At 51.9% G+C, this 23,685-nt stretch overlaps 3 protein-coding genes across 3 annotated transcripts in view; 1 reads left to right on the top strand and 2 right to left on the bottom strand.

Annotated features, from left to right (window-relative positions):
• Window positions 1-1,001, bottom strand: part of Traf2 (TNF receptor associated factor 2) — a 30,944-nt gene extending 29,943 nt beyond the window's left edge. The window contains exon 1 of the mRNA XM_085835101.1: window positions 932-1,001. The gene's annotated coding sequence lies outside the window, so the exon portion shown is untranslated. The remainder of the gene's footprint in view (window positions 1-931) is intronic.
• An 8,687-nt stretch (window positions 1,002-9,688) lies between these two features.
• On the top strand, window positions 9,689-13,907 carry Edf1 (endothelial differentiation related factor 1). The gene is made up of 5 exons (XM_021154852.3): window positions 9,689-9,895; window positions 11,996-12,047; window positions 12,384-12,544; window positions 12,814-12,907; window positions 13,676-13,907. Exons 1-5 carry the CDS (start codon window positions 9,689-9,691, stop codon window positions 13,735-13,737), a joined length of 576 nt encoding a protein of 191 aa, XP_021010511.2. The 3' UTR covers window positions 13,738-13,907.
• Window positions 13,908-14,820: 913 nt separating this feature from the next.
• On the bottom strand, window positions 14,821-22,433 carry Mamdc4 (MAM domain containing 4). The gene is made up of 28 exons (XM_029474385.2): window positions 21,954-22,433; window positions 21,704-21,877; window positions 21,491-21,616; window positions 21,182-21,312; window positions 21,025-21,109; window positions 20,755-20,880; window positions 20,424-20,561; window positions 20,252-20,340; window positions 19,979-20,152; window positions 19,653-19,737; window positions 19,380-19,568; window positions 19,162-19,275; window positions 18,936-19,067; window positions 18,709-18,833; window positions 18,517-18,628; window positions 18,264-18,380; window positions 18,058-18,192; window positions 17,815-17,951; window positions 17,506-17,725; window positions 17,279-17,416; window positions 17,075-17,193; window positions 16,891-16,981; window positions 16,620-16,766; window positions 16,371-16,505; window positions 16,148-16,275; window positions 15,962-16,070; window positions 15,328-15,503; window positions 14,821-15,165 (listed from the first exon to the last, which is right to left on the bottom strand). Exons 1-28 carry the CDS (start codon window positions 22,222-22,224, stop codon window positions 15,103-15,105), a joined length of 3,786 nt encoding a protein of 1,261 aa, XP_029330245.1. The 5' UTR covers window positions 22,225-22,433; the 3' UTR covers window positions 14,821-15,102.
• Window positions 22,434-23,685: the final 1,252 nt, after the last annotated feature.

The following is a 23,685-nucleotide window of genomic DNA, read 5'->3' as shown; positions in this document are numbered from 1 at the left end:
GATATGGCGAAGGCTGTGTCATTGAATCTCTTTGTTTTTCTTTCTAATATGGATACATTGAATAGATCTTTTCTGCTTTTCACTGGTAAAGTTCCCCTCTGATTAGCTTATTGAGGACAAATGATTGAGCAGGGCTTGTTCAGGATGCCAAAACAGGCTCTGACCCTAATAACTCTGGTAGCAGTTTAATGAAGATTGCAAGGATTCTGGGAGCTGAGGGAGTCCAAGTGAGATCCTGCAGCTATGAAAACGGTTCTGGGACAAAAGCTGCTTGCAGCAGGCACTGCTGATCCAACCACATTGACTGCACACCCTTGCTCCTGTAGAAGTTGGAATTCCCCTAACTGAATCAGGAATCCCACCCATAGGACAGCAAAGTTGTCCTCTTCTGCTGAAGTTCAGGCAACTGCTGGGTCAAGTAGCTTCCTGGAGCCTTTGGGGCTTATTCACGATAGTGAGTCCACACCTGTGGAGCCTTCTTTACCAGTGGGAAGAGATGTTTCCTGAGGGCCCCGAGGAGCCTGAGAAGCTAACAGCCTAGCCTAAATGTAAGCTCATTCGCTGAGAGCATCTGCTCCCTCGGGGCAAAATGCAGGTGTGCTCCATGCTCCAGACCTTCCCTCACCCACATCCACCAAAGATCTCATCGGCAACTGTGCCCACAGACCTTAAAGGCAACAGAGCCAGAGACTGTCATTGTCATATCAACCTTAACCATAGCCTACCAGTACAACACCTGCTGCCACAAAAATGTCACTTTAGACTTTTCTACTTGGAGATTTTTATGTGCACTCTTTGGGGGAGGGGATGAGAGGGGCTGGTCTGTAGAGTGTGTACCAGAATTAGACCAGATCAAGAGATGGGAGGTGCTCTCACTGCCCCACCCACCAGTACAGAATTGTTTGACATCCTGGGGAATCATTTCACTCACTGGCTGGGAAATGGGTGAGTCACTGTGATTGTTGGACAACTCAGGGGATTCCCATGTGGGTTTCTTCCTGCTAAAAAGAAAGCAAAAGTTACTCAGCAAGACAGCCACTGAGGGTGAGGCAGAGGTTGGGGTGTCCCTTGGGCAGACTCAGGAGGACCCACACGGCACCTGCTTACTCCCTGAGAACTAGCGTCAGCCAAGAACCACTGACAGCAGGACCTGGACCATGTGACTGTACCCAGGTGCCAGGGTACTAAAGAGAAAGCTGCTGTCATGGGTCACAATGTTGTGAGCTGAGGGCCTGTGGGCTTGACTATAAATCAAAGCCGATGTATTGGACACCAGCTGCCTTGACTTGGCCAAGACCAGGACACTAGGTAGCTTCCCACTGGTTCTGAGGAGTCAGCTTCCAGCGCGACCCTCCTCCCACTCCTGTCTGAAGGCTTCTCAAAGCAAACTGTGACCCTTTGGGCAATGCGGTTCCCTGCTGTCTTTCTCTTTGCCGTTCTTGCCTCTTTGGTGTGGCTTGTGCACTGGGGTACCTGGTTCTGATTGCTCCCTCGGACCTCCAGGTTGAGCTGTCCCTTTAGAATCCCTCGCCTCACTTCAGATAGTCTGCCTTTTGGGACAGAGCCCAGTTTGTGCAAGGGACAGGAGACAGAAAGGCTGACATGGTCCCTCACAGTATCCCGCACAGAGGATGCTCCTCTGGTGTTGATAGCAGTCCCAGAGGTGCCATGTCCACTCACCTTAAGAGTTTACTCTTGTGTTCCCTTTCCTCAGGCATCTAAAGGCCAGCCCCCATGCTTGCTTCTGAGAGAAGACAGTTTCCACACTTACTCTGCAGTCAGCTGACTAGAGCTTTCCAGAACGGCCCATGCCAATATTAACTCGCAAATCGTCTGCACTCATGCAACTGCCTGGGGAATACAGGAGACTTGAGGGCCTTTCTGGATGGCTCCTTGGGGGCCATTATAGGGGTTCATCAGGCAGTGATGTTCACTTCATAGTGAGTACTTTTAGACCAGTGTCCTGGCAGCAGGAATGAGGGAGTCTCTGGAGGCACAGGAATGCAGGGTAAGTGATGAGCTCTGTATGGCTTAGTGGGTAAGATGCTTGCCGTGCAAGTGGGAGGGCCTGAGTTCAGCCCCCCAGGACCTGTGTAATGCCAGATGCGGTTGTTTACCGCTGTAGTCCCAGTGTGCCTTATGCAAGACGGGAAGCAGAGATGAGAATTACTGGATGCTTACAAACCAGCTAGCCCAGCCTAAGTTAGCAGTGTCAAACAAGAGACCCTGTCTCCAGGTGTAAGGTGAGGAGCGACACCCAAGGTTGTACTCTGACCTCCACATACATGTTACTGTACACACTTGTCCTGTCCAGTCATCATAGCCCACCCCAGCACGCTCTGGCAGCTCACTTGGTTCCAACCTGCTTCAATGTGTCACATCTTCAGCACACATGCCACCAACCCGAGGCAGAGAGAAAGGCCCAGCCTGGCCTCAAAGCCTTTGCATCAAGCACTACCACCCTTGCTGCATTTGCCTTCAGGTTTTAGAGCCTCCGGGTGAATCTGCTGTCTTTCCTGGTGATCCTGAGTTCTCACGACCACAGACCCATCATCTGTACAAGATGTAATGGGAGCATTTATGAACTGTGGCTCATGTGGTCCAGGGCCCAGTGACATCCATCCTTCAATCTGGCTGGCTGTCAGATGATGGGCAGAGAGAGCATAGGTCTTCCTAAACTTCCCAGAAAACAGCAAGTATGCCACCTGTTGGCCAGAGAGGAAAGTGGAGTGAGAGCACTGAATGGGCAGAATCTTGGCATCAGACAGGTGACTGGGATGTCACAGGGCAGGCTCACAGTGATCCACCCACCTACACCGGTTCTCCACACACTCAGACCCAGCAACTGGAGTCCCAAGGCCATTCATCCACATGTCTGAGATGCCTGTGGTGACTCACAGCTGTAACTCAACACAGAAGAGGTCCCAGGGTCTCCTGTCTACAGCTCCTGTCACAGCTGGGTGTCCCTGCCCCTCCATACCATATTCTCCATAGGTCCTCCAAGCATATCAGCCTTTACCACCAGCTTCAGAAGTAGCTGTGACTATTCACAGGTGATCCTCAAGATACACCCTCAAAGAAGAAAGGGCCTGCGATCTCAGTCCCTCCTGCCTTCAACCCCCTGCCAGATGTGTGCAATTCTGTCTCAAATATTCATAGTCTTTGTTCTCAGGAAGTGCTAGAGTATATGAGGTGGAAGGCTTGCTGAAAGGGAGACTCCATCTATACAGCCATAAGGAAGTCAATATCTGTGCTGAGGTGAGACTCTTTTTTTTTTTTTTTTTTTGGTTATTCGAGACAGGGTTTCTCTGTGTAGCCCTGGCTGTCCTGGAACTCACTTTGTAGACCAGGCTGGCCTCGAACTCAGAAATCCGCCTGCCTCTGCCTCCCGAGTGCTGGGATTAAAGGCATGCGCCACCACGCCCGGCTTGAGGTGAGACTCTTACAGATGTTTTGTTTGTTTGTTTGTTTTTGTTTTTCGAGACAGTATTTCTCTGTGTAGTCCTGGTTGTCATGGAACTCACTTTGTAAACCAGGCTGGCCTCGAACTCAGAAATCCACCCACCTCTGCCTCCCAAGTGCTGGGATTAGAGGCGTGAGCCACCACTCCCCGGCTTTTACAGATGTCTTGAGATTTGCTCCTCTCAGTAACCACTTATCCATGCTTTGTAAATATCCAATAAACTCATTGGTTTGCCAAGCTGGACTGCAGTAGACTTGTACTTTGGGCTGTTGTTGGTCCCTTACTTGGAGAGAGTAGGCACCTCTATATGTCTCCGGGAAAACAGAGCACTATCATTCTTTCAGCCATTATGCCCTGGGCCAAAGAACAGGCCAAAATGGAGCCTCTGGCCCTGGCCCTGGAACTTGGACAGTCTTCTGCTTCCTGAGGTGTTAGGCCATCCTGACAAATTCGTCCAGCTAGCAGGACCCTCTCTGTAGCCTCTCCTTCTCATGGCACTTTCTGCATCTGGCAGGGGCTCACAGTTGGCTGGTGGAGAAGCACAGCTCCATCACCATCGTTGTACCTCGTCTGCACCTTTATAAACTTTATGGTGGGTTAAACATTCATTCCTCCAAGCATGGCAGTGCATGGCAGTGCATGGCAGTGTTTGCATGTCGTCCCAGAACTCAGGAGGCAGGCAAGCGCCGGGGCTTGAGCTACACAGGAAAGCAAGATAAGCGTGAAATTGAAACCAAACAGATCAGTATTTCTGCTTTGGTTTGTTTTTGTTTTTTCCAAATGGAGTTTCTTTGTGTAGCTTTGCTGGTCCTGAAACTATCAGTAGGCCAGGCTGACCTCAAACTCACAAGGGATCCACCTGTCTCTGCTTCCTGAGTGCTGGGATTAAAGGCCTCTGCCAACCACTGCCTAGCACTTAACCGAGTTTTGAAATAACAGTATAGTCTGGTTTCTTTTTTTCCAGGTTTTGGGTGTCTTGTTTTGGTTGGTTGGTTTGATATGGTGGTTTGAATAGGTATGGCCCCCATAGACTCATGTTTGAATGCTTGGTCTATAGGGAGTGGCACTATTAGGAGGTGTAGTCTGGCTGGAGGAGGTATGTTACTGTGTGGGTGGACTTTGAGGCCTCATAAATGCTCAAGCTTTCCCTAATGTGGCGCACAGTCTTTCCTTGCTGTCTGTGGGTCAGGATATAGACCTTCCTATTCCACAAGATTCCCTGAACTCTGCTTAATGTTTGGCTGTGGATCCTTGCCTCTGTTTCTATCAGCTGCTGGGGAAAGCCTCAGGTGACAGCTATGCTAGGCTCCTGTCTGCTGTATAGCAGAATATCACTAACAGTATCGGGGTGGGCTCCCTCTCATGGCATGGGTCTCAGGCTGGGCCAGTCATTAGTTGGCCATACCCTCAATTTCTGCTCCCTCTTTTTTTTTTTTGGTTTTTCGAGACAGGGTTTCTCTGTATATCCCTGGCTGTCCTGGAACTCACTTTGTAGACCACGCTGGCCTCGAACTCAGAAATCCGCCTGCCTCTGCCTCCCGAGTGCTGAGATTAAAGGCGTGCGCCACCACGCCCCGCTTTTGCTCCCTCTTTATATCTGCACCTCTTGGTGGCAGGAAAAATTGTGGGTGGAAGGTTTTGTGGTTGAGTTGGTAATCCCATTCCTCTATCAGAAGTCTTGCCATTAGAAGAGATAGCCATTTCAGGTCCATGTCCCCTGTTGCTAGGGGTCTTATCTAGGGTCACCCTCTTAGATTCCTAGGAGTTTTCATTGCCCTGGGTTTCTATCTTGTCCCAGAGAGGCTCCTTCTAGTGATTGCAGTTCTCTCATCCTCCATCCTCCTCACACTTACAGTTTGAAGGAGTCAGAGAGGCCAAGAACACCACAAGAAAATCTGCAGAATCAAATTACCTAGGCTCTTTTCTCAGTTCACTTTGTGGGGTGAAGTCATTTGGTGTGATTATTGAATTTATCGTCCACAGCTAAGAGGGATGGGTTAAGGTGATTTACAGTCAGGAATATTGCTTTTCTTTCTTTCTTTCTTCTTCTTTTTTTTTTTTTTTTTCTAAGACAGGGTTTCTCTGTGTAGCCCTGGCTGTCCTGGAACTCACTTTGTAGGCCAGACTGGCCTCGAACTCAGAAATCCGCCTGCCTCTACCTCCCGAGTGCTGGGATTAAAGGCGTGCACCACCACGCCCGGCTCAGTGCTTGGATTTTTTTTTAAAGATTTATTTATTTATTATATGTAATTACACTGTAGCTGTCTTCAGACACTCCAGAAGAGGGAGTCAGATCTCGTTGTGGATGGTTGTGAGCCACCATGTGGTTACTGGGATTTGAACTCCGGACCTTCGGAAGTGCTCTTACCCACTGAGCCATCTAACCAGCCCCAGTGCTTGGATTCTTAAGTCACCTGGAAGTGAAGGGGAAGAGATCAGCAGTGGGGAGTCTTTTCCTCTGTTGTTGTTGCTTTGTTTATTTGTTTTCATTTTACAGCTGAACTTTAATAGACTGTAAATTGGAATTGTTACATTTAAGACAGAACCTTAAAATTATTGACTGGTTCATTAGTTCAAAATGGCTTTGTAAAAAAAATTAATCTGAGTCGGGTGTGGTGGCGCAGGCCTTTAATCCCAGCACTTGGGAGGCAGAGGCAGGCGGATTTCTGAGTTTGAGGCCAGCCTGGTCTACAAAGTGAGTTCCAGGACAGCCAGGGCTACACAGAGAAACCCTGTCTCGAAAAACCAAAAAAAAAAAAAAAAAAAAAAAAAAATCTGTAACAAACTTAACATCAAATGCAAAGGCTCTGATGTTTTTGAACAGGGCATTGGTAAAAAGGTTCAAGGACAGGGCCAAGAACAAGGGGCTCAGACATTTACCACAACCCCTAGGATAGCTTCATCCAAACACTGGCTGGAGGCCTCATTGTGTGAGTGATGACAGTGATGAAGGTATTTGACAGCACAGATCTCTTTGCCATGGCTAGCTCCTGCGGGTAGGTGATGGGAATCAGCTTCTTGTCCTTCAGCTTCTCAGTTGTGTCCTTATCATCCCTAAGATCAAGCTCTGTCCCCACTGGGATGATGGGGGTACCAGTGCAGCACTTCAGAATACCACTTTGCAGAGACAGTTTCAAAAGATGCAGAACTCACCAGGAGTCTTTTCCAAACAATCATTCAAGGTACAAAAATGAAAAAGAATTGATCCCTCCCGCAAGCCCCATCTGAGTAGAGTTAAAACGCTCAGGCTGTTGAGGTGGTTCTGAGGGCCAAAGCACTCGCTGCCCAGCCTGCCGACCTGAGGCCTTTCTCCATGACCCACATGGCAGAAGAAGACTGATTCTCAGAAGTTGTCCTCTCAAGTGTGTCTCACTACTCCTGGGAAGCCCTCCACCCACACATGGATGCACACACAAAATAAATACAACATTTAAAAGAAAAGAAAAGAAACACTCCTACCAGCCAGCCACTCACCTGGGTTTCCAGGGGGCTGAGAAAGGAGCTGAGTTCCAGGCCAGACTGAGCTCCATAATGAGCAGCCAAAAGATCCTTTACCATTCACGGACGCAATTGTATTTATCAGAACTCTTGTCTCAGGGTCAGCCCTGTAGTGCCTGTTACCACTGAGCTCATCAGTGAGATGTCTTGAATTTTCTCAGGATGGAGAAACCTGGATGAACCCTTGGAAAATGTCTGAGTTATCCTCTTAGGAAAGAATTCTGCCAAGCTCATGAGAGGGCAGAGAACACAGCTGAAGACAGTAAGCAAAAGCAGAGAGAGGCACACAGTTTATATGGCTTCATAAATTTTATATTTATAAATATATATTTATCATTTATATAAGTATAAATTATATAAGTATGTAGTATATAATTTATACTTATATGCTATGTATAGAATATATATTTATATGCATATACTTTATATAAATATACAATTTTATATTATCACCACTTTTTTTTTTTGAGACAGGATCTCACTGTGTATCTCTGGCTGACCTGGGACTCTGAGAGATCCACCTGCCTCTGCTTCCCAAGTGCAGAAATTAAAGGTGTGTGCCACCTTGTCCTCTGACTTCCACACACACCATCCCTCCCCAAATTGAAAACAAATGCACATCAGGAGGGGAAAAAAAAACTGTATTTCTGTAACTTACTGTTAAGATTTATTTTAAAATTTTTTAGCCAGGAGTGGTGGTGCACACCTTTAATTCCAGCCCTCGGGAGGCAGAGGCAGGTGGCTCCCTGTGATCTTTTAGGCCAGCCTGGACTACATATCAAATTCAAGCCAGCAAAAGTTACATACTGAGACCCTGTCTCAAAACAAAACAAAACAAAACAAAACCCCCACAGATTTTAAACCTTTTATTTTCTATTTATGGCTATTTGGTCTGCATGTAAATCTATGCACAGCATGTGTTCCACATCTGTGGAGGCCAGAAGGCATCTGAGCCCCTGAGGTGAATTATAGATGGCTGGGAGCCACCTTGTAGGTGCTGGGAATTAAACTCAAGTCTTCTGGAAGAGCAGTCGGTGCTTTTTACTGCAAAGCCGTCACCCCATTTTTTAATTAAAAAAAATTAAAGTGTGATTTAAAAAATTTTTTATTTTATTTTATTTTTTGGTATCCAGAGTGAAGGTGCATGCTTTTAATCCCACTAGTCAGGAGGTAGAAGCAGGCAGATCTTTATGAGTTCCAGACTGGCCAGTCCACACAGTGAGCCTTTAAACAAACAAACCACCACCACCATGTATGTGTGTGTGTGGTGTGTATTCCATCTTGTTTTAAGTGTATGGGCATTTTGCCTTTAGATGTGTCTGTACACCAACTGTGTGCCTAGTGCCCTGAGAGGCCAGAAGAGGGAATCAATGCCACTGGAGTTAAGAGTTACACCCTGTTGTTCTCAGCTCCTCTGCAAGAGCAGCAAATGCTCTTAGCCACTATGCCCCTCTATAATCATTTTGTTTTCCTCCCCAAGCAGGGTTTCATGTAGCCCTGGAAGGTCTCAAACTTGCTTTGTAGCTAAAGATAACCTTGACCTTCTGATCCTCATATCTCCACCTGGCAAATACTGGTGTTGCAGAAGTAATTTACTTTATTATTATTATTATTATTATTATTATTAATTTAATGTATATGAGTACACGGTAGCTGTCTTCAGACACATCAGAAGGCATAGTATTCCAATACAGATGTCAAGAACCACCAAGTGGTTTCTGGGACCTCAGGACCCTCAGGACCTCTGGAAGAGCAGTTCCTGGAGAGAGAATCTCTCCAGGCTCCTTTTGTGTGTGTGTATTTTTGTATTTATAGGGTGTTTTTGTTTGTTTTTTGAGACATAGTTTCTCTATGTACCCTTGGCTGTCCTGGAGCTCGTTTGGTAGACTAGGCTGACCTCGTACCCAAAGATTCTTCTGCCTCTGCCTTCTGAATGCTGGGATTAAAGACGTGTGCCACCACCTCGCGGCTGAGTTTATTTTTAAAGTAATTTTGTTTCAATGTATTCCAAAGAAGCCATCAATGGTTCACATGTTTCTGGCCCCACAAAATTTGCCAACTGCTGTTTCTCTCCCAGAGCGCACCTCCAAAGGAACTTCAAAGTGCTGGTATAATGCTAAGCTACAAGCACAAGAGAACCTGGATTCTATCTAACTCTATTCTATCCTGGGGTCTCCTAGGGCGTGGCCTGGGAGACAGGTGTATACCCACTGGTGTGGGGGACGCTGGCCCAGGTTCTCCAGAAGTAAAAGGTGGTGGAGACCGGCTGGGATCAGTAGGATCCCACTTGTACGGCACCTGTGCTAGCATGGCGTGCGTGTAGGTCTCCAGGGTCCCCTTCTCCGTGCCACACTCCCCTCGCAGATACCTGTGTTCCCTCTCCGCCCCAGCTCTCTTCCGGGTCCCCACTCTTTACTAAGGTTCTCCTCTCTTCTGCACTTTTTTTCTCGGGATCCTCCACTCTCTTCTTCGGTCCTCCCATCTGCTCTCCATGTCCTCTCCGCTCTTCTCTCCTTTAGGGTCCCTCACTCTCCGCTCCCTTCAGTCCCCACACACTTCCCACCCCTGGCGCTCCGCTCTGCGCAGCCACAGGGACTGGAACCGTGGCGGCGATCAGGCGTCGCCCTCCACGCGCCGCCCGCGGGCAGCCCCCGCGGGTCCCTAGACTAGCCGGGTGCGGATTGGCCGCAGAGCTCGGGAAGTGCCGGCTCCTGGAACCACCGGCCAATGGGAACCAGGGGCGGGACCGAGGCTCTGGCGCCGGAAGCGGGGAGGCGACGAAGGGACGTCGCGTCGCCGCGCCGGGTCTCGAGCAGCTGCCAGAGCCGCCGGACGGACCGCTGCCCCCGCCGCGCCATGGCCGAGAGTGACTGGGACACCGTGACGGTGCTGCGCAAGAAGGGCCCCACGGCCGCACAGGCCAAGTCTAAGCAGGTGCTCAGCCAGCGGGGGGCGGCGGGAAGCTGCAGGGCCGCACGGCGCTCTGCGGTCGCTGGGCCGAGTCGGGGAATCCGGCAGTGGGTGGGGACCCGAACGGACCTTTCGAGGGTGGGGACCTTGGGGTACAACAGGTATTCCTTGGAGATGGAGTACGGGAAAAGACTGGGGTAGAGGGCAGCTGACCTGCGCGAGGCTGGGGCAAAGGTCGGAGCAGGGGGATGGGAATGTGGCCTGGGCTCTGGACTGGGACAGGCCTGGGTGGGGACCTGGATGGAGATGGAAACAGGGTTCAGAACAGGTGCAAGTGTGGGTCAGAGAACCTGGCTGGTCACTAAATGTGGGGTGGGCAACGTGGGCATTAGGCGCAGGAAACTTGGGAACCAGGGTAGGGGCAGTCCTGCCTGAAGGTTTTGCCCTTACCTTGTATCAGCCTGTGCTGGCATCACTGGTGGCTTCCACTCAGGCGATGTCAGCGTATAAAGAGGGCTGTGTGAGACACTGGTCTGATGTCCACTCCATAGGTGTACTCTGTGTCCCTGAGCCCTGGATGCTGTGGTTCCCTGACCAGAGCTGGAGTTATTTGCCATAGTCAAAGCCAAGTCCACAGTCCTCTTTTCAGGAGAACTTGGAATCATCCTTAAGTGTGTAGAAAGTCTGAGCATATTACACAGAGACGCTCACGTGCCACTCCTCTGAAGCAGGATGTTAATACTCAGTTACTGTGGCCCAGGCATCATCGTTAGTGGTCCTGCTTCCAGGGAGACTACTGAGACTACTGTGGGGTGTGTCATCTCTCGTTAGGAACCGTACTGGCCAAGGAAGCCAGGGCAGCATTCCACACCTTTCTGCTTTGAAGCAGAGTTTGGAAGAGAACTAGCTCTGTTTCCAATAAAGAACCTGATCGCCTGTACTGTGTGTGCGTGTGTGCGCGTGCTCCGATATTGAATTCTGGGTCTAGTGTATCTAGTACTAAGAAGGCTTGAATCAGCCCTCTGAGGGCTAGGATCACAGTCCTGTGCCACCATACCCAGCTCACACCTGTCTTAGTGTAAAAGTGAGTTGGTTCTTTCAGCAGTAGTTCAATGCATGTTATCTAGATATTTGTATACAGTGTACCCCTATTTCTTTGGGGACACATTCTGAGGCTGCTCAGTCGATGCCTGAAACTGAGTTGTGCTGGATCCTGTATGTAGTGTGTGTTTTCCTACTCATATATACCCACCCATGAAGAAGTTCATAAATTAGGCACAGTAAGAAATAGTAATAAGGGTTGGAGAGTTGGCTCTGTGGTGAAGAATACTTGCTGTTCTTGCAGACTCAAGGTCAGGTACCAGCATCAACATGGCAGTTCACACCTGCCAGTAACTCCAGGTCTGGTGGACCTCAACACCCGCTTCTGGCTCTATGGGTGCTGTATGCAGACAAATACTCATGTAAGCCAGTCATAAGTAATGGTTGAAAAGAACAGCTGTAACAGTACCCTATAATAGGAGTTGTGCCAGTGTGGTTTCCTGGGGTCCTATATGCACCCTTCTTTTAGGGATGGTATGAAGTGGTACATGATCTCAGTGATATTCTGAAGCCATGCGAATCACCAAGCCTTTATTATGTAGCATCAGGCTCCTCCATCATGATTTCTCGAACGTAAAGTCTGTTTTGGTGCCTTGGCAGTTATCTGGGATCCAAAAAGGTTGACAGATGGATGAGTAAGAGGCAGGTAGCATACACTGCTGAGACAGCACTGGACAGAGGACAGACACTAGACACTGTCTCAGGTGAAACAGTGGGCACAGTATGAAATCGCATCACGCTTTTCAGAAAATACACACATTTTAAAATTATGAATTGTTTATTACCTGGAAATTCCCAGGTATGTGTCTGAACTAAAGATGACCATGTGTTTGCCAAAAACACGGGAAGTAAAAACCAGAGCCAGGCAGGGGACACTCTTACGGTGAGTTTGGTTGGCTTTACCTAGCATTGGGTGGCAGGCTTGTAGAGTTAGCACCACATGATCCATAAACAGCTGCTTAAATTGTGCTCCGTGCTCCCCCAAGGCTCATTTTGATTGAAAACCACTTTTTGGTTTTCTAGGCCATCTTAGCGGCTCAGCGACGAGGAGAAGATGTGGAGACATCCAAGAAATGTAGGTACTCAAGTTTCTACTTGCAAAGCAAGGGTGTGCTGGGAATTGCTTGTCTGATGATATGGTCTGATGCCCTGGGGTGGTACCCTGAGGACCTGTCAGGAGCAGAGACTGGACAGCCAGGAAATATTCTTGACTTGTTGTCACAGCTCTGTGTGGCGTGAAGTCAGTGGGGACTGTTACCTTCTTCCTACCACTCTGGGAAGATTCAGATTCAGGGCTCTGAGGTCTGGGAAGTCCACTGGACCTGGCCTGTCAGTCTGGTTTCTATTTGAAATCTTTCCCCTGTGCTGATTGCAAGCCATCATTGCTCTGTTCTGCTCACATTGCCTCCAGGGGCTGCTGGCCAGAACAAGCAGCATTCCATCACTAAAAACACAGCCAAGCTAGACCGGGAGACAGAGGAGCTGCATCACGACAGGGTGACCCTGGAGGTGGGCAAAGTGATCCAGCGGGGCCGGCAGAGCAAAGGCCTGACCCAGAAGGACCTGGCCACGGTGAGGCTTTGGCAGCTGTGGTGCGGGCACAGGTGACAGGTGACTAGACAGGATAGGGAAGGTGGGCTCACTGCATGGTAGCTTTGGGACCTTACCCTAGCACTCCCCAAATCCTCTGGGAAAGCCAGGTCAGAGAAGCTCTCTCTTGCACAAGACCTGTCTGTATGGGGCTACCAAAGACCCCAAAGGTGGTTGCCTGTGGGCACCTCCCCTGGCTTCTGCAGCCCATCTCATTGAGTTAGTATGGCTAAGGTGCATCTTTTCTTCAGAAAATCAATGAGAAGCCGCAAGTCATCGCAGACTATGAAAGTGGACGGGCCATTCCGAATAACCAGGTTTTGGGCAAAATTGAGAGAGCCATCGGTGAGTGTCTTCCCTAGCAGGTTTGGGCAAAGCATTGCCCTTCTGTAAGGGGTGGTGAGGGCTGAGATGGCAGGCCCTCGTCCTCTTGAGGCCATACCACCAGAGTCCCTCCTAAGGGTTTGATGGTTGATGGGACTCCAGAACCCTAAGCAAATGGTGTCTTGGGGTCTTCTGAAGCTAGCGTCCAGCCAGAGCACGCTGCTCTCAGGATACCTAGGGTGCTTACTTCTGTGTGCCCCTCCATGGAGGTCTAATGCAGTGTTGCAGATCTGGGACAAGATTACAAGATGTTTGTCTTCTCATCTTTTTAGGCTTATTATTATTATTGTTGTTGTTATATACTTACCTACTTTTTGGCTGTCCTGGAACTCAACTATGTAGACAGACTGGTCTCAAGCTCATGGAGATCTGCCTGCCTCTGTCTCCTATGTGCTGGGATTAAAGGCGTGCGCCACCACGTCTGGCTTAGATTTTTTTTATATAGAGACTCACTGTAGCTCAGGCTGGCTTCAGACTCACATCAGCCTTCCTACCTCAGTCTCCTGAGCTCTGGGATTGCTGGCGTGAGCCACCGTGCTCAGCCTGGCCCTCAACCCTTTCTGAGATGCTTGGCCCACACTCTGAGGTCAGATGTGAAAGCAGCCTTGTGTGTATGTGTGGAGGCCCCGTGAGGAGTGGACAGTGGTGATGGAAGGCTCAAGCTGAGCAGGGAGGTTGGGTGGGTGCAGGAAGCGGCAGAGTGGTCAGCATCTCGCTGGCTCGTTTCAGGCCTCAAGCTCCGGGGGAAGGACATCGGGAAGCCTATCGAGAAGGGGCCGAAGGCGAAATGAACACAAAGCCTCGAAGCCAGTGGTTCCGGCTGAGCTCTCCTGGCTGGTCCCCCAGGACCACCAGCACTGCCGTGGGTCTCCTCACATGGTCAAACGGAACACGGGGGGTCAGGCCTGTGTGCCCCCTCAACCCATAACTGCTGTCAAACAAAGCAAACCTTGTAAAGTGATAGCCTCCTGGATTTTTCCTCCCTGCCTTCTGACGCTCAGCAGGGGTGTGAACCTGCACCTTCTGTCTGATGGACAGATGGTTGCAGAGGGAAGTTGAGGCCTGGGAGGAGTGTGGATGCCCTCGACCTTTGCCTCCTGTCCATCTAAGAGCCTGTGCTCTGCTGGAGAGGAGCAGTACATACATAGCATTCTGAAGTCTTCTCTCCTCACCGTTGACCACAGCTTGGAGGGTGGAGACGAGCTCCCTTCATGATACCTACTACCCCAGAGGGACCTCGAGAGTTTGAAAGTTCTTTCCCTGTCTGCTCAGAGAAGTGGGCATCAGTCAGCCTTGTAATGCCTGAAGATGCAGGGTGGCTCCTGGCCACGCCCCACCGCCTCCTCCCATGCAGCTGAGTTTTGGATAGGCAGGAGCCTAGCTTGAAACACATGGTATCCTTGGTGAGGACAGGTTTCCTTGGTGTAGGAAGGGATCGTCTGGTTGTCCACTCTCCCCGAGGACAGCCCTCGGAGGGCCCCCAGTCCTCAGTGAAGCCACAGCTGAGGCATCACGTGGAGGGAGCCGTTTCCGGTTCAGATGTGTCACCCTCACGTCATCAGGCCCCTGACTGGGTGTAACAGCACCAGATCTGTTCGTAAAGCTTTTGTCCGAAGGCCGAAGTGCAGTTTGCCTTCTGGCGCCCTGCTCCGAAGGGGGATGGCCACACCCAGTGACCTCAGGTCACCATCTGCAGCCCTAGGGTTGTTCAGGCCTTTATCTGGGCCGGTAACGTTTCTCCTTTCCAGACCAGTTTCATGGTACCATATCCAGTTGCTTTTATACTTCCAAGACCCCCATTTGTGGGGTAGCTTTATCCTCACTGGGTACAGAACCGCCTGGTAAGTTAGAAGCAGAGGCCATTCCTTGCTGGCATGGGTGGTGGGTTCTTAGAGTCCTATAGGCCAGCTACAATATACCCTGCCAGGTACATAATACATGTATAGAGTGCAGCCTGAATATCTGGGTTGCCCTCACTGTGTAGAGCATTTATTCTTGGTACAAGGACCCCTCTACCCTTCTCCATCACACAGGAGGGCAAAGACACCAGATAGAGAAAGAGCTGGCGAAGATAAATATGACTCGGTCCCGACATCCAGGCCCACATGCAGACAGTCAGGTGCTTGTGAGGGTTAGATGCTGCGAGAGATGCCATGTCAGGCCAGGTCTGCCGGGCTCTGTGGGTTGCTGGTGATTGATTCTGGGAGGGTAACGTGATCCTAGGAAGAAGGAAGGAATATTGGACAGCTGCTGTTGAAAGGCAGTGTGTCTCTGACAGGATGGGACGCGGTGTCTCTTCCTGCGTCCTGGCCCACTATTGCTTTCCCCTCATTAAACATGGAGGCAGGATCTCCCATGTGCCCACATTTGGTGGTTCCTACCGCATTGAAGAGGATATTGTCAAAGCCAGAGGCTGCTGCATCTGTACTCCTCTGGCCGGGGCAGTGCTGCTTCTGCAGCCAATGCCAGCCCCCCAGGCCCATGAGCACCAGGAACATGAAAAAGAGGAGGGCCCCTCCAACGGCAACTGGCACAGACACAGGTGCTGCCACTTCACCTGAGGACAAAGAGGGCCATCTGAACCTCCACATAGCTCCCAGTTCTTTTGTCAGGTTCTGATCCCAGGATTACTGTCAAGGAGTGAGCCTGGGGCTGCCTGACTCCTGCAGTGCTTGCTGGCTCCAGGATTCTTGTTGATCTGTATGCACAATTCGGCAGACCTGTTCTACCTCTTCCTCTGGGCATACATGATGGTAGCCAGTGACTGCCACACCCACTGGGGTTTCTGGCTTAACCTGGCAGTTCCTTTGAGATAGTTCTTACCCAGGAGGAGACAGTAAAAGCTGATACAGCCCCCATGTTCAGCCCATGAGGCATAGTGGGGAGAGCACAGAATCCAGGCTTGGTTCCGCTGGTCTCTCGAGCAGGGCACAGCGTACTTCCAGCTATCTGGACCGCCAACCTAAGCCTGGCAGGGTCAGGGCAAGTCTGGCCATGCTGGAGTCCAGTACTTACCCTGGCTAGGTGAAGGCTGCTCGCAGTGTTGTCCAGCCAGGTACTCCACATCATCTAGGGCAATGGGCCCCAGAGCTGGCTGGCCACCCAGAGTGGCTTCAAAAACAATCTGACAGAGAAGGGAAAATCTGAGTATCTGGAGGTACAGACGAGAGGGAAGGGAGGACAGCTCACCTGGAACCTCACCTGGAACTCCTCAGAGTTGGACACTTCAATCTGGACTTGCAGCCACTGGTCCCGCAAGTACCCACCCTGGTACCACACAGCTAGCTGGCCTCGGGCACTGCTCAGGAGCACTCTCAACTCACCCTTGTCTGAGAGTAAGGACCAAGGCAGGTCAGGTTCCTGAAGATGCCTTTGTGCCTAACCTGAGCCCCTGTTCCCCTATACCCAGGGCCCAGCCACTCACAGAAATGCTCAGGAAAGCCCATGTAGTACCAGAAGCGGAGGCATGAGGCTGTCGTTGCTGGCAGTGGCTCACTGCGCAGCCAGGCTGCCTGGCCCCCAGGACCTAGCACGCTGGTTTCAAAGAAAGCAAAATGGCCTGGAAATGAGAGGGTGAGATGCATCTGTATCTCTAGCTTGAAGGAAATTGAGTGAGCACTGCTCAGTTCTGTGAGATGGTACCAGCCCATGCCCTGCTCCAGCCAATGCACACCTGCTTCTGTGCCCAGGGTATGGTCCACTGAAGGCTGGGGGTAGCGGGATGGGGTGGCTCCACTACTCCAGTCCCAGCTGTACCCGCCCAGGCTGGGCCAGGGCAGGTGGCTCCACCCACACAGGCCAGATTCAAAGTCACAGGACCCTGCAAGGAATTGGCAGGTGAGCATAGCTGCCTCAGTGAGTAGCACTACTCCCAGGCAGGGCTAGGTGGAAGTCAGAGTTTTGGTATAGATATAGTGCTACTCAGGCTATAGCAAGCTGCTCACCTGGCTGAGGACAGGGCCCATCTTGGAGGGAAATGTCATCTAGAGCCATGTAGGAATATTCTACACCAGCAGCCACAGCCTCAAACACTACCTATAGGATACAGAGCCACACAGATCCTGCAGGCAGGTCCTGGCAACCCTTGGAAAGTAAGGTGGCTCTCCTCTTTTCCGCTCAGGTACTCACCTTCCAGGCTTGCTCAGCCTGCACATTGACGCTGCCCAGGCGCCAGGCAGATCTACCATGGGCACTGATGCTGAGCTCTTGACGCCTTGTGCTCTCTTCCACGTGGACCCTCAAGGTGCCTAAACACCAAGAACCAGCTAGATTCACTGCCTTGGTAGCTCCCAGGCCTGGACAGGAGTCCTTCCCTTTTCTATAGCTCCTCACCTGGATTGGGGAAGCTCATGTGGTACCAGAAGGTCAGACAGGCAGGCTGGGACAGGGGCTGGTGTACCTCTGAAGTCAGAGAGGCCACGTGACCCTTGGGCAGTACATTTGGGCTGGTGTCCACCACCATGTAGTGCCCTTGGGGAAGAGAGACCAGCATCAGCTTGCCTTGCCCTGGTTAGCCCTCTTAACAACCTACCCCCACCCCTGTTTGCCATACAAAGTACCTTGGGCTGTCCCTGTGGTATGGTCTATCCAAGGACCCCAAGAAGCAAGGCCTGAGGCATTACTCTGGTGCGTCCACAGACCCCAGCCCCCTGGGGAGAAGCCACAGTCAGAGTCTTCAAAGGAACAGCTCTTAGGGGCCCAGCAGGGGCCAGGCCGCACAGCTATATCATCCAGGGCCATTGTGCCATGGTACCCATTCCGGAGGCCTTCAAACAGCAGCTGAGGGTGGAGAGTGGTAATTGGAAGGGGGGGTAGTGGTGGTGGTGGGGCGACCCTACAAGGTTACCAAGTGCTAAGCTTGCCCTTACCTGGTACTTGGTGCTGGCCTCTGGCTGGTGATGAAGAGTGACCCAAGCCTGGTGCCAGCGGTTGCCATGGGTTCCCGACCGGGACCACAGTAGTATGTCTTCCTCCCCCTCCCTCCTCATGGCCAGGCACAGTGTCCCTGCAAAGAAGTGAAGTTTAGACAGGACCAGCCCCCAACTCCTGCTGCCTCGGGCTGCAGTGGGCACCAGAATTTGAACAGAGGCTCTGACAGCTGAGGCTCTCACCAATCTGGGGCCCATACAGGCGGTACCAGAAGCTGAGACATTCCTTGAGGACAACTGGCACCTGAGGTCTTGTGAGCAGCAGGGCACCTTGACCTCGAGCAGGTGGGTCCGTGGGGTCCAGGAACATGAAGAAGCCTTCAGGGAAGGAAAACAGCTACAGAAAGACTCTCAGGTTGACCCCTCCCAGGCCGAAGAGACTCCCCTACCTTGGCCAGTCGTGTGGTCAAGCTGAGAGCCATGGCTTTTTATACGGTGCCAGTGGGCATCTGTGAGGTGGCCTGTGTGCCAGCTGCAGGAGTCCCGTTCAAAGTTACAGGAGAGCTCTGGGGGGGTGGGGGGTTGAGGGGGGTGAGGTCAGCACTGCTATCTGCCCCCTTCCCAGCTGTCCTAAGACAGGGTTAGAGGTGGGCTAGGTAGTAAGTAGCTCCTGGGTAGGGATGGGAGATGGGCAGGAGAAACCTTGGTCACTTTCAGTGGTCACCATGGGGTTGCAGTCTCTCAGAGTCACATTATCCACCCCAGCCCCCTGCTGGCCAGGGCCATCCAAGTCCACCAGACTGACAAACTCCAGCTTTAGGCAGATAGGGGAGAAAGACTGTCAGTTAGGGGCTAGCTCAGTACAGATTTCCCATCTTGGACTGCCAGCCTCACCTGGAACGGCCTGTGCCGTGCCCCGAGAATAATCTTCTCTACTGTCCAGCTCCCGCTGCTGCCGCCTGGGGCTTGCCACAGCAGCTCCCGGAAGCCATTCTCCACCACAACCAGTGCCAAGAAGCCTGATGAAGGGAATTAGTATGGGTGGGGGTGGGTCATCCTAAGATCCTGTCTGCCATGCAGGAGGCTTCTGGGGACTGAATGGGACCAGGGACATGTAATACCTTGGGGGTGACTTTGAAAATAGTAAGCCATGTGGAGTTCACAGTGAGGGCCAGAGGGGCCCAGAGCAGGTGTGAGAGCCCGGGCCTCAGATCTTAGCTGCCCCCAGGCCTTCTGCAGAGATAGGAAGTGCCCTGTGGGAAGAGCAGGGTACCCCGTCACTGCTCAGGTGTCTGTAATTTACAAACGCTCTGAGGAGGGGCTCCTGTGGGGAAGTGCGGGCCTCACCAGGAGCATCCCCAGCAGGCTTGCTCTTCTGGGCTTCAACCCATTGCCACTGCAGCTTTCCTACACTGATGTCCTCCCAGCCCCCAGCAGAGGCGGACTCAAAGTCTGTGGTGCCTGTAACAACAATAGCCTGCTCTGAAAGCCCAGCAGTGTTGCATTCTCTGGCCTGCCTGGGCTCCCTAAACGTGTGGAGCCATGCAGGCTCTGACTGGCCTCACCACACTTGTGTTCATCCTCGCCCTCTGCACAGTGCTTCTGGAAATCACACAGCTGCTCGGGGGGCACACACAGGTCACCACAGGAGAGATGTCCGGGCTCACAGGTCTGCTGGGGCAGCTTGATGGATGTCTGGGGATAGAGGGCTAATGGCACAGGTCCAGAAAGTGATGACTGCAGGGTGGACATAGCTACAATAGAATTGAAGTCAGGTCAGAGTGGGTGATGGCCTTGCACCTCCTGGGCAAGCCAGGGCAAGGCCTTGGGCAGCTCACCTGGAACAAGCATGCAGTGGCTGGACATGATAAGGTCGTCTAGGCCCACGACGCCTCCTGGACCCGTCTCCCCGGCTAGAAGGATCTGAGGGCAGGGAGGGCTCAGCAAGGACCAAGGACTATTCTGTCCTGTCGTCTCTCTGGTACCCTCCCCATCTGTTTACTGCTATACTTCATAAATTTCCCAACACTCTGAGCCTCTCCCACTGAGCAGTCTTCAGGAGTGACTAAAGAATCCCTAGTGTTCTCCTGTGTGTGCTCTAGGCCAGACTCCCTGGACCCTGGATTCCACCCCCAGATCTCAATCAATGCCTGACTAGCCTCACCCGAAATGGATGGGCACTTTGAATGTCAACCCGGTCTCTGACCCAGGCTGTCCCCAGTTCTCCATGGCGGCTTCTCAGTAGAACAGGGGCCTGGGGGGTGTTGAGCCCCTGTGCCTGCAGGAACAGCTGGAAGTGGCTGGCCTCAGACCCGTGCAGGTAGTAATAGAAGGTGAACTGGAACAGAAGAAATCTCAGGCTGTGAGGGGTCTCTGGCATCTAGAGAGTCAGAAAAGGCAACTCAGTGTATCTCATTTTCTGACACATCCATCTCACCGTGCAGTTGTAGGAGACTGAGCCTTTGAACTCAGGGCTGTAGAGGACAGCAGTGGTGCCAGGCTTGGCCATAGAGACGAGGAAGAAGCCTATGAGAGGCCAAATATGGTCCAGGGTCATTGCAAGAAGCTGGGTGGAAAAGGCCATGGCCAGGGCCCCTTGGAGACCTCACCGTATGCACTGTTGAGGCTGTGATCTCGGTGGGGCCAGGCAGGGCTCACCATGCTGCCAGCACTGTGGTTCCGGGTCCAGCCCTCTAACTGGTTCCACGGTCCCAGGCCTGTCTCAAAGTCAGTGGCCATGTGGTGGCCTAAGGATTGGGGGTGGGGTGGGGGAGAACTCTCAGGGCCACTGAGCAGGGCTTTCTGCAGTCAGATGGCCCTGTTTCCAGGGAAACAGTGGCTGCCCCACCCAGATTGAAGGACTCAGAGGTCAAGGTTTAGTCTACCATTTTCATTCTGTAATCCCTCACCCTGCCCGGCCCTAGATGGCCCCAGCCTCACTGCAGATGAGTGGGTCTTCATCAGATCTGTCTCCACAGTTGTCTTCACCATCACAGAGCTGGTGGGGCTCCACACAAGCCTTGTTCTGGCAGTGGTGGTGCCCCAGGGGGCACCTGGCCTGAGGGACTGGGGTGGGAAATAGTTAACACACTCTCATTCTCTTTGGCCCCAGGATTCAGGGGGTGGGATAAGGTGGGGGGAGGTGTTGTGTTCAGGAAGGTGGGCAAAAGGGGGTCTCCCAGGTTTGGACAGGATCGTGTGCAGCCTTACTGGGTAGCCCACAGTCCCGGAACTCCACATCATCCAAGGCCACAGCGCCCCTGTGTGTGGCATTTCGGGTGGCAGAAAATGTCACCTGGAGAGAGGAATGGTCCTTAGGACCAAAACCTTCACCATAGTGCCCAGCCTGGCAGGCCATCCTGCTTACTTTGAAGTCACCCTGGATGCGGCCAGTGTTCACTGCCAGCTCCTGCCAGCCAGGGCCCCAGGGTCCTGAGGTCTGCCATAGAGTCAGTGTCTCCACACCATGGGTCAGGTCCAGCCGCAGCTCAGCGACATCTGTAGTATTTTGAGTGGTCCTGAGGCATCTTCAGCCCCTTGGTGTCTCCCTCCAGTCTACCAGCTGTACCTTGGCCCTCATTTTGGAGCATCCTCCTGTTTCTCTAGCTACTTTTTCTTCACCCAGCCTTCTCCTAGAGCTACTCAGCTTTGGGCCTCAGGGATCCAGAGCATGTACCTCTAGAGGCAATGTGGTACCAGAGCCTCATTTCACAGGTAGGGGCTGCCTCACGCATGACAGGAGAGCGCAGAGTCGCAGTAGATGGCTCCTTCCCACTGTGGGTTCCCACAGCCATATACCAGCCTGGTCCAGGGTCAGAGGTTAGGAGACCAGACAAGAAACCAAGTTAGAAGGGAGGGGGTGAGTGGACATGGATTCCCTAGGCCTTACCCAAGTCAGTGCCATGTGTATGGTCAGAATGAGGCCCAGGACCATGCAGCACTGCCCCTGCCCGGTCTCGAAGCCATCGATAGCCTGAGGTGCTGATGTCCTGCCAGCCACAGGAGTCCTGCTCAAAGTTGCAGGTGAAGGAGGTGCTTGGGATAGTTGAGGCTCCATGGAAACCTATGAGAGTGGGTTAGGGGTCATGGGTCTGCCTTTTATACCACCACTCCCTGACACGCCCACCGGCCCAGCTCACCACACTGAGTTTCGTCTGAACAGTCTCCACAGTCACACACAAAGTTGCATACAGCTTTGATGGGGCTTCTGCAGTGGTTGGGGACCTGGGTCTTGCCTAGCGACTGTGCAGCTGGCAGGGTAACTGTGGGGCCAGGTAAGCAGAGGGCAAGGTGAGTGCCTATTTGTGTACATATATGTGTAGTGCAACAGGCGTTAAGGTCAGAGGACAGCTGAGGTGGGAATCTTCTATTTCCTTCCACTGTGGAACCTAGGGACTGGATAAATGCCATTACGCTTTGCAACAAATGCCTTTACCTTTTGAGCCATCTTGCCAGCCCTGATTGGCTATTTTGAACAGTATGAATTCTATATCCAGAGAAACCCCAGACCTGAATAGGCCAGGATATTTGTCAACTGACTTTGGAGTTCAGCCCTATAAGATTATATAGAGAGGAACCATGACATCTACCAAGAACCGCCACAGGGGATCTACACTGAAAGTCAACAGAACGCCTTCCCACCTCCCTAGCCCCACAGAGCCCCTGCATGCCAGGGACAGGAAAAAGGGTCTTAAGAAGAAGGAGCCATATGACCAGGAACTAGAAGGTAACCAGTAGGGTCGTCCCCACCCCTCACCCCACAAGCAGACACATAGAGCCAGGTGATGTTGGCACATGCCTTTAATCTCAGCACTTGGGAGGTAGAGGCAGGCAGTTCTCTAAGTTCGAGTCCAGCCTGGTCTACAGAGCTAGTTCCGGGACAGCGAAGACTATACAGAGAAACCCTACCTTGGAAAACCAAAAGAGAAAAAGAAAAAGGGGGGAAAAAAAGAAAAAAGGAAGACACACTGATGGATAGATGACCAAGGGACTTGTACAAGTTCTACAATGGGAACAGCAGGCAACGGCTCAGAGAGACAGGGAGATGGTCACCTATGATGTCCTGTGGCCTCTCCTCTAGGACAGGGAGATAAGATTTAGGTGGGCAATCTGCAGCCCTGTTGGCTTGTCCTGCATGTCCCCATCACACCAACTAGCATCAGGCAACAGTTTACTCACCCATAAACAGGACCCAGGTTGAAAGAAGGTGGCTAGGCAGGCACATGGCCAGGCTAGAGGAGGTCCCAATTCAAGTGAGGCTGTGAAGTCTAGAGGAGACTTTTCTCAGTTATCAGTCCACCGTGGCCTCACAGGCTGACTTAGCTCTCACTGGGAAGGGCTCAGCTCCTTTATACTTGCAGCCCCTTGGCTGGGTCCAATCCGATGATGACAGGCCAAGCATCCAGCTGTAAAAGTATCCCTAGAGGGGGCCTCTACGTGGCTCTTTCTGACCAAAGGTCGGCTCTTGGCCATCCTGTGTGTCTACCCAGCCCTGCCCTACCCTTCCCATTGAAAGTTTCTATTGGAGCGTGGAAAAGCAGGGGACCCCACTTGCAAGGCTCTAAGATTCTCTTGGGGCCTACAGCCTACCCTGGTGCAGGTCAAGGACATCAGGGCAGTCTGCTCAGTGGTTGCACATGGCCATCCAGCACATGGTCCAGAGTTTCCTCTGCTCTGTGCTTAGGGGACCAGATCAGGACAAACCCAGTACCAGCAGCCTGCCGCTGTGGACCAGTACAAGTCCCATGTCGGGGTGTGGTGTCTTCTCTTTCACACCATCTGTAACTCAAGCCACTCTGCCAACTGTTCTGGGGTGTGTGTGTGTGTGTGTGTGTGTGTGTACTGACACAGGGTCTCACTTAGACCAGGCTG

The sequence above is a fragment of the Mus caroli genome, unplaced genomic scaffold (assembly GCF_978045245.1).
Source record: "Mus caroli unplaced genomic scaffold, Mus_caroli_1 scaffold_2, whole genome shotgun sequence".
Lineage (NCBI taxonomy): Eukaryota > Metazoa > Chordata > Mammalia > Rodentia > Muridae > Mus > Mus caroli.
This window is presented reverse-complemented; position numbering and strand designations above follow the sequence as displayed.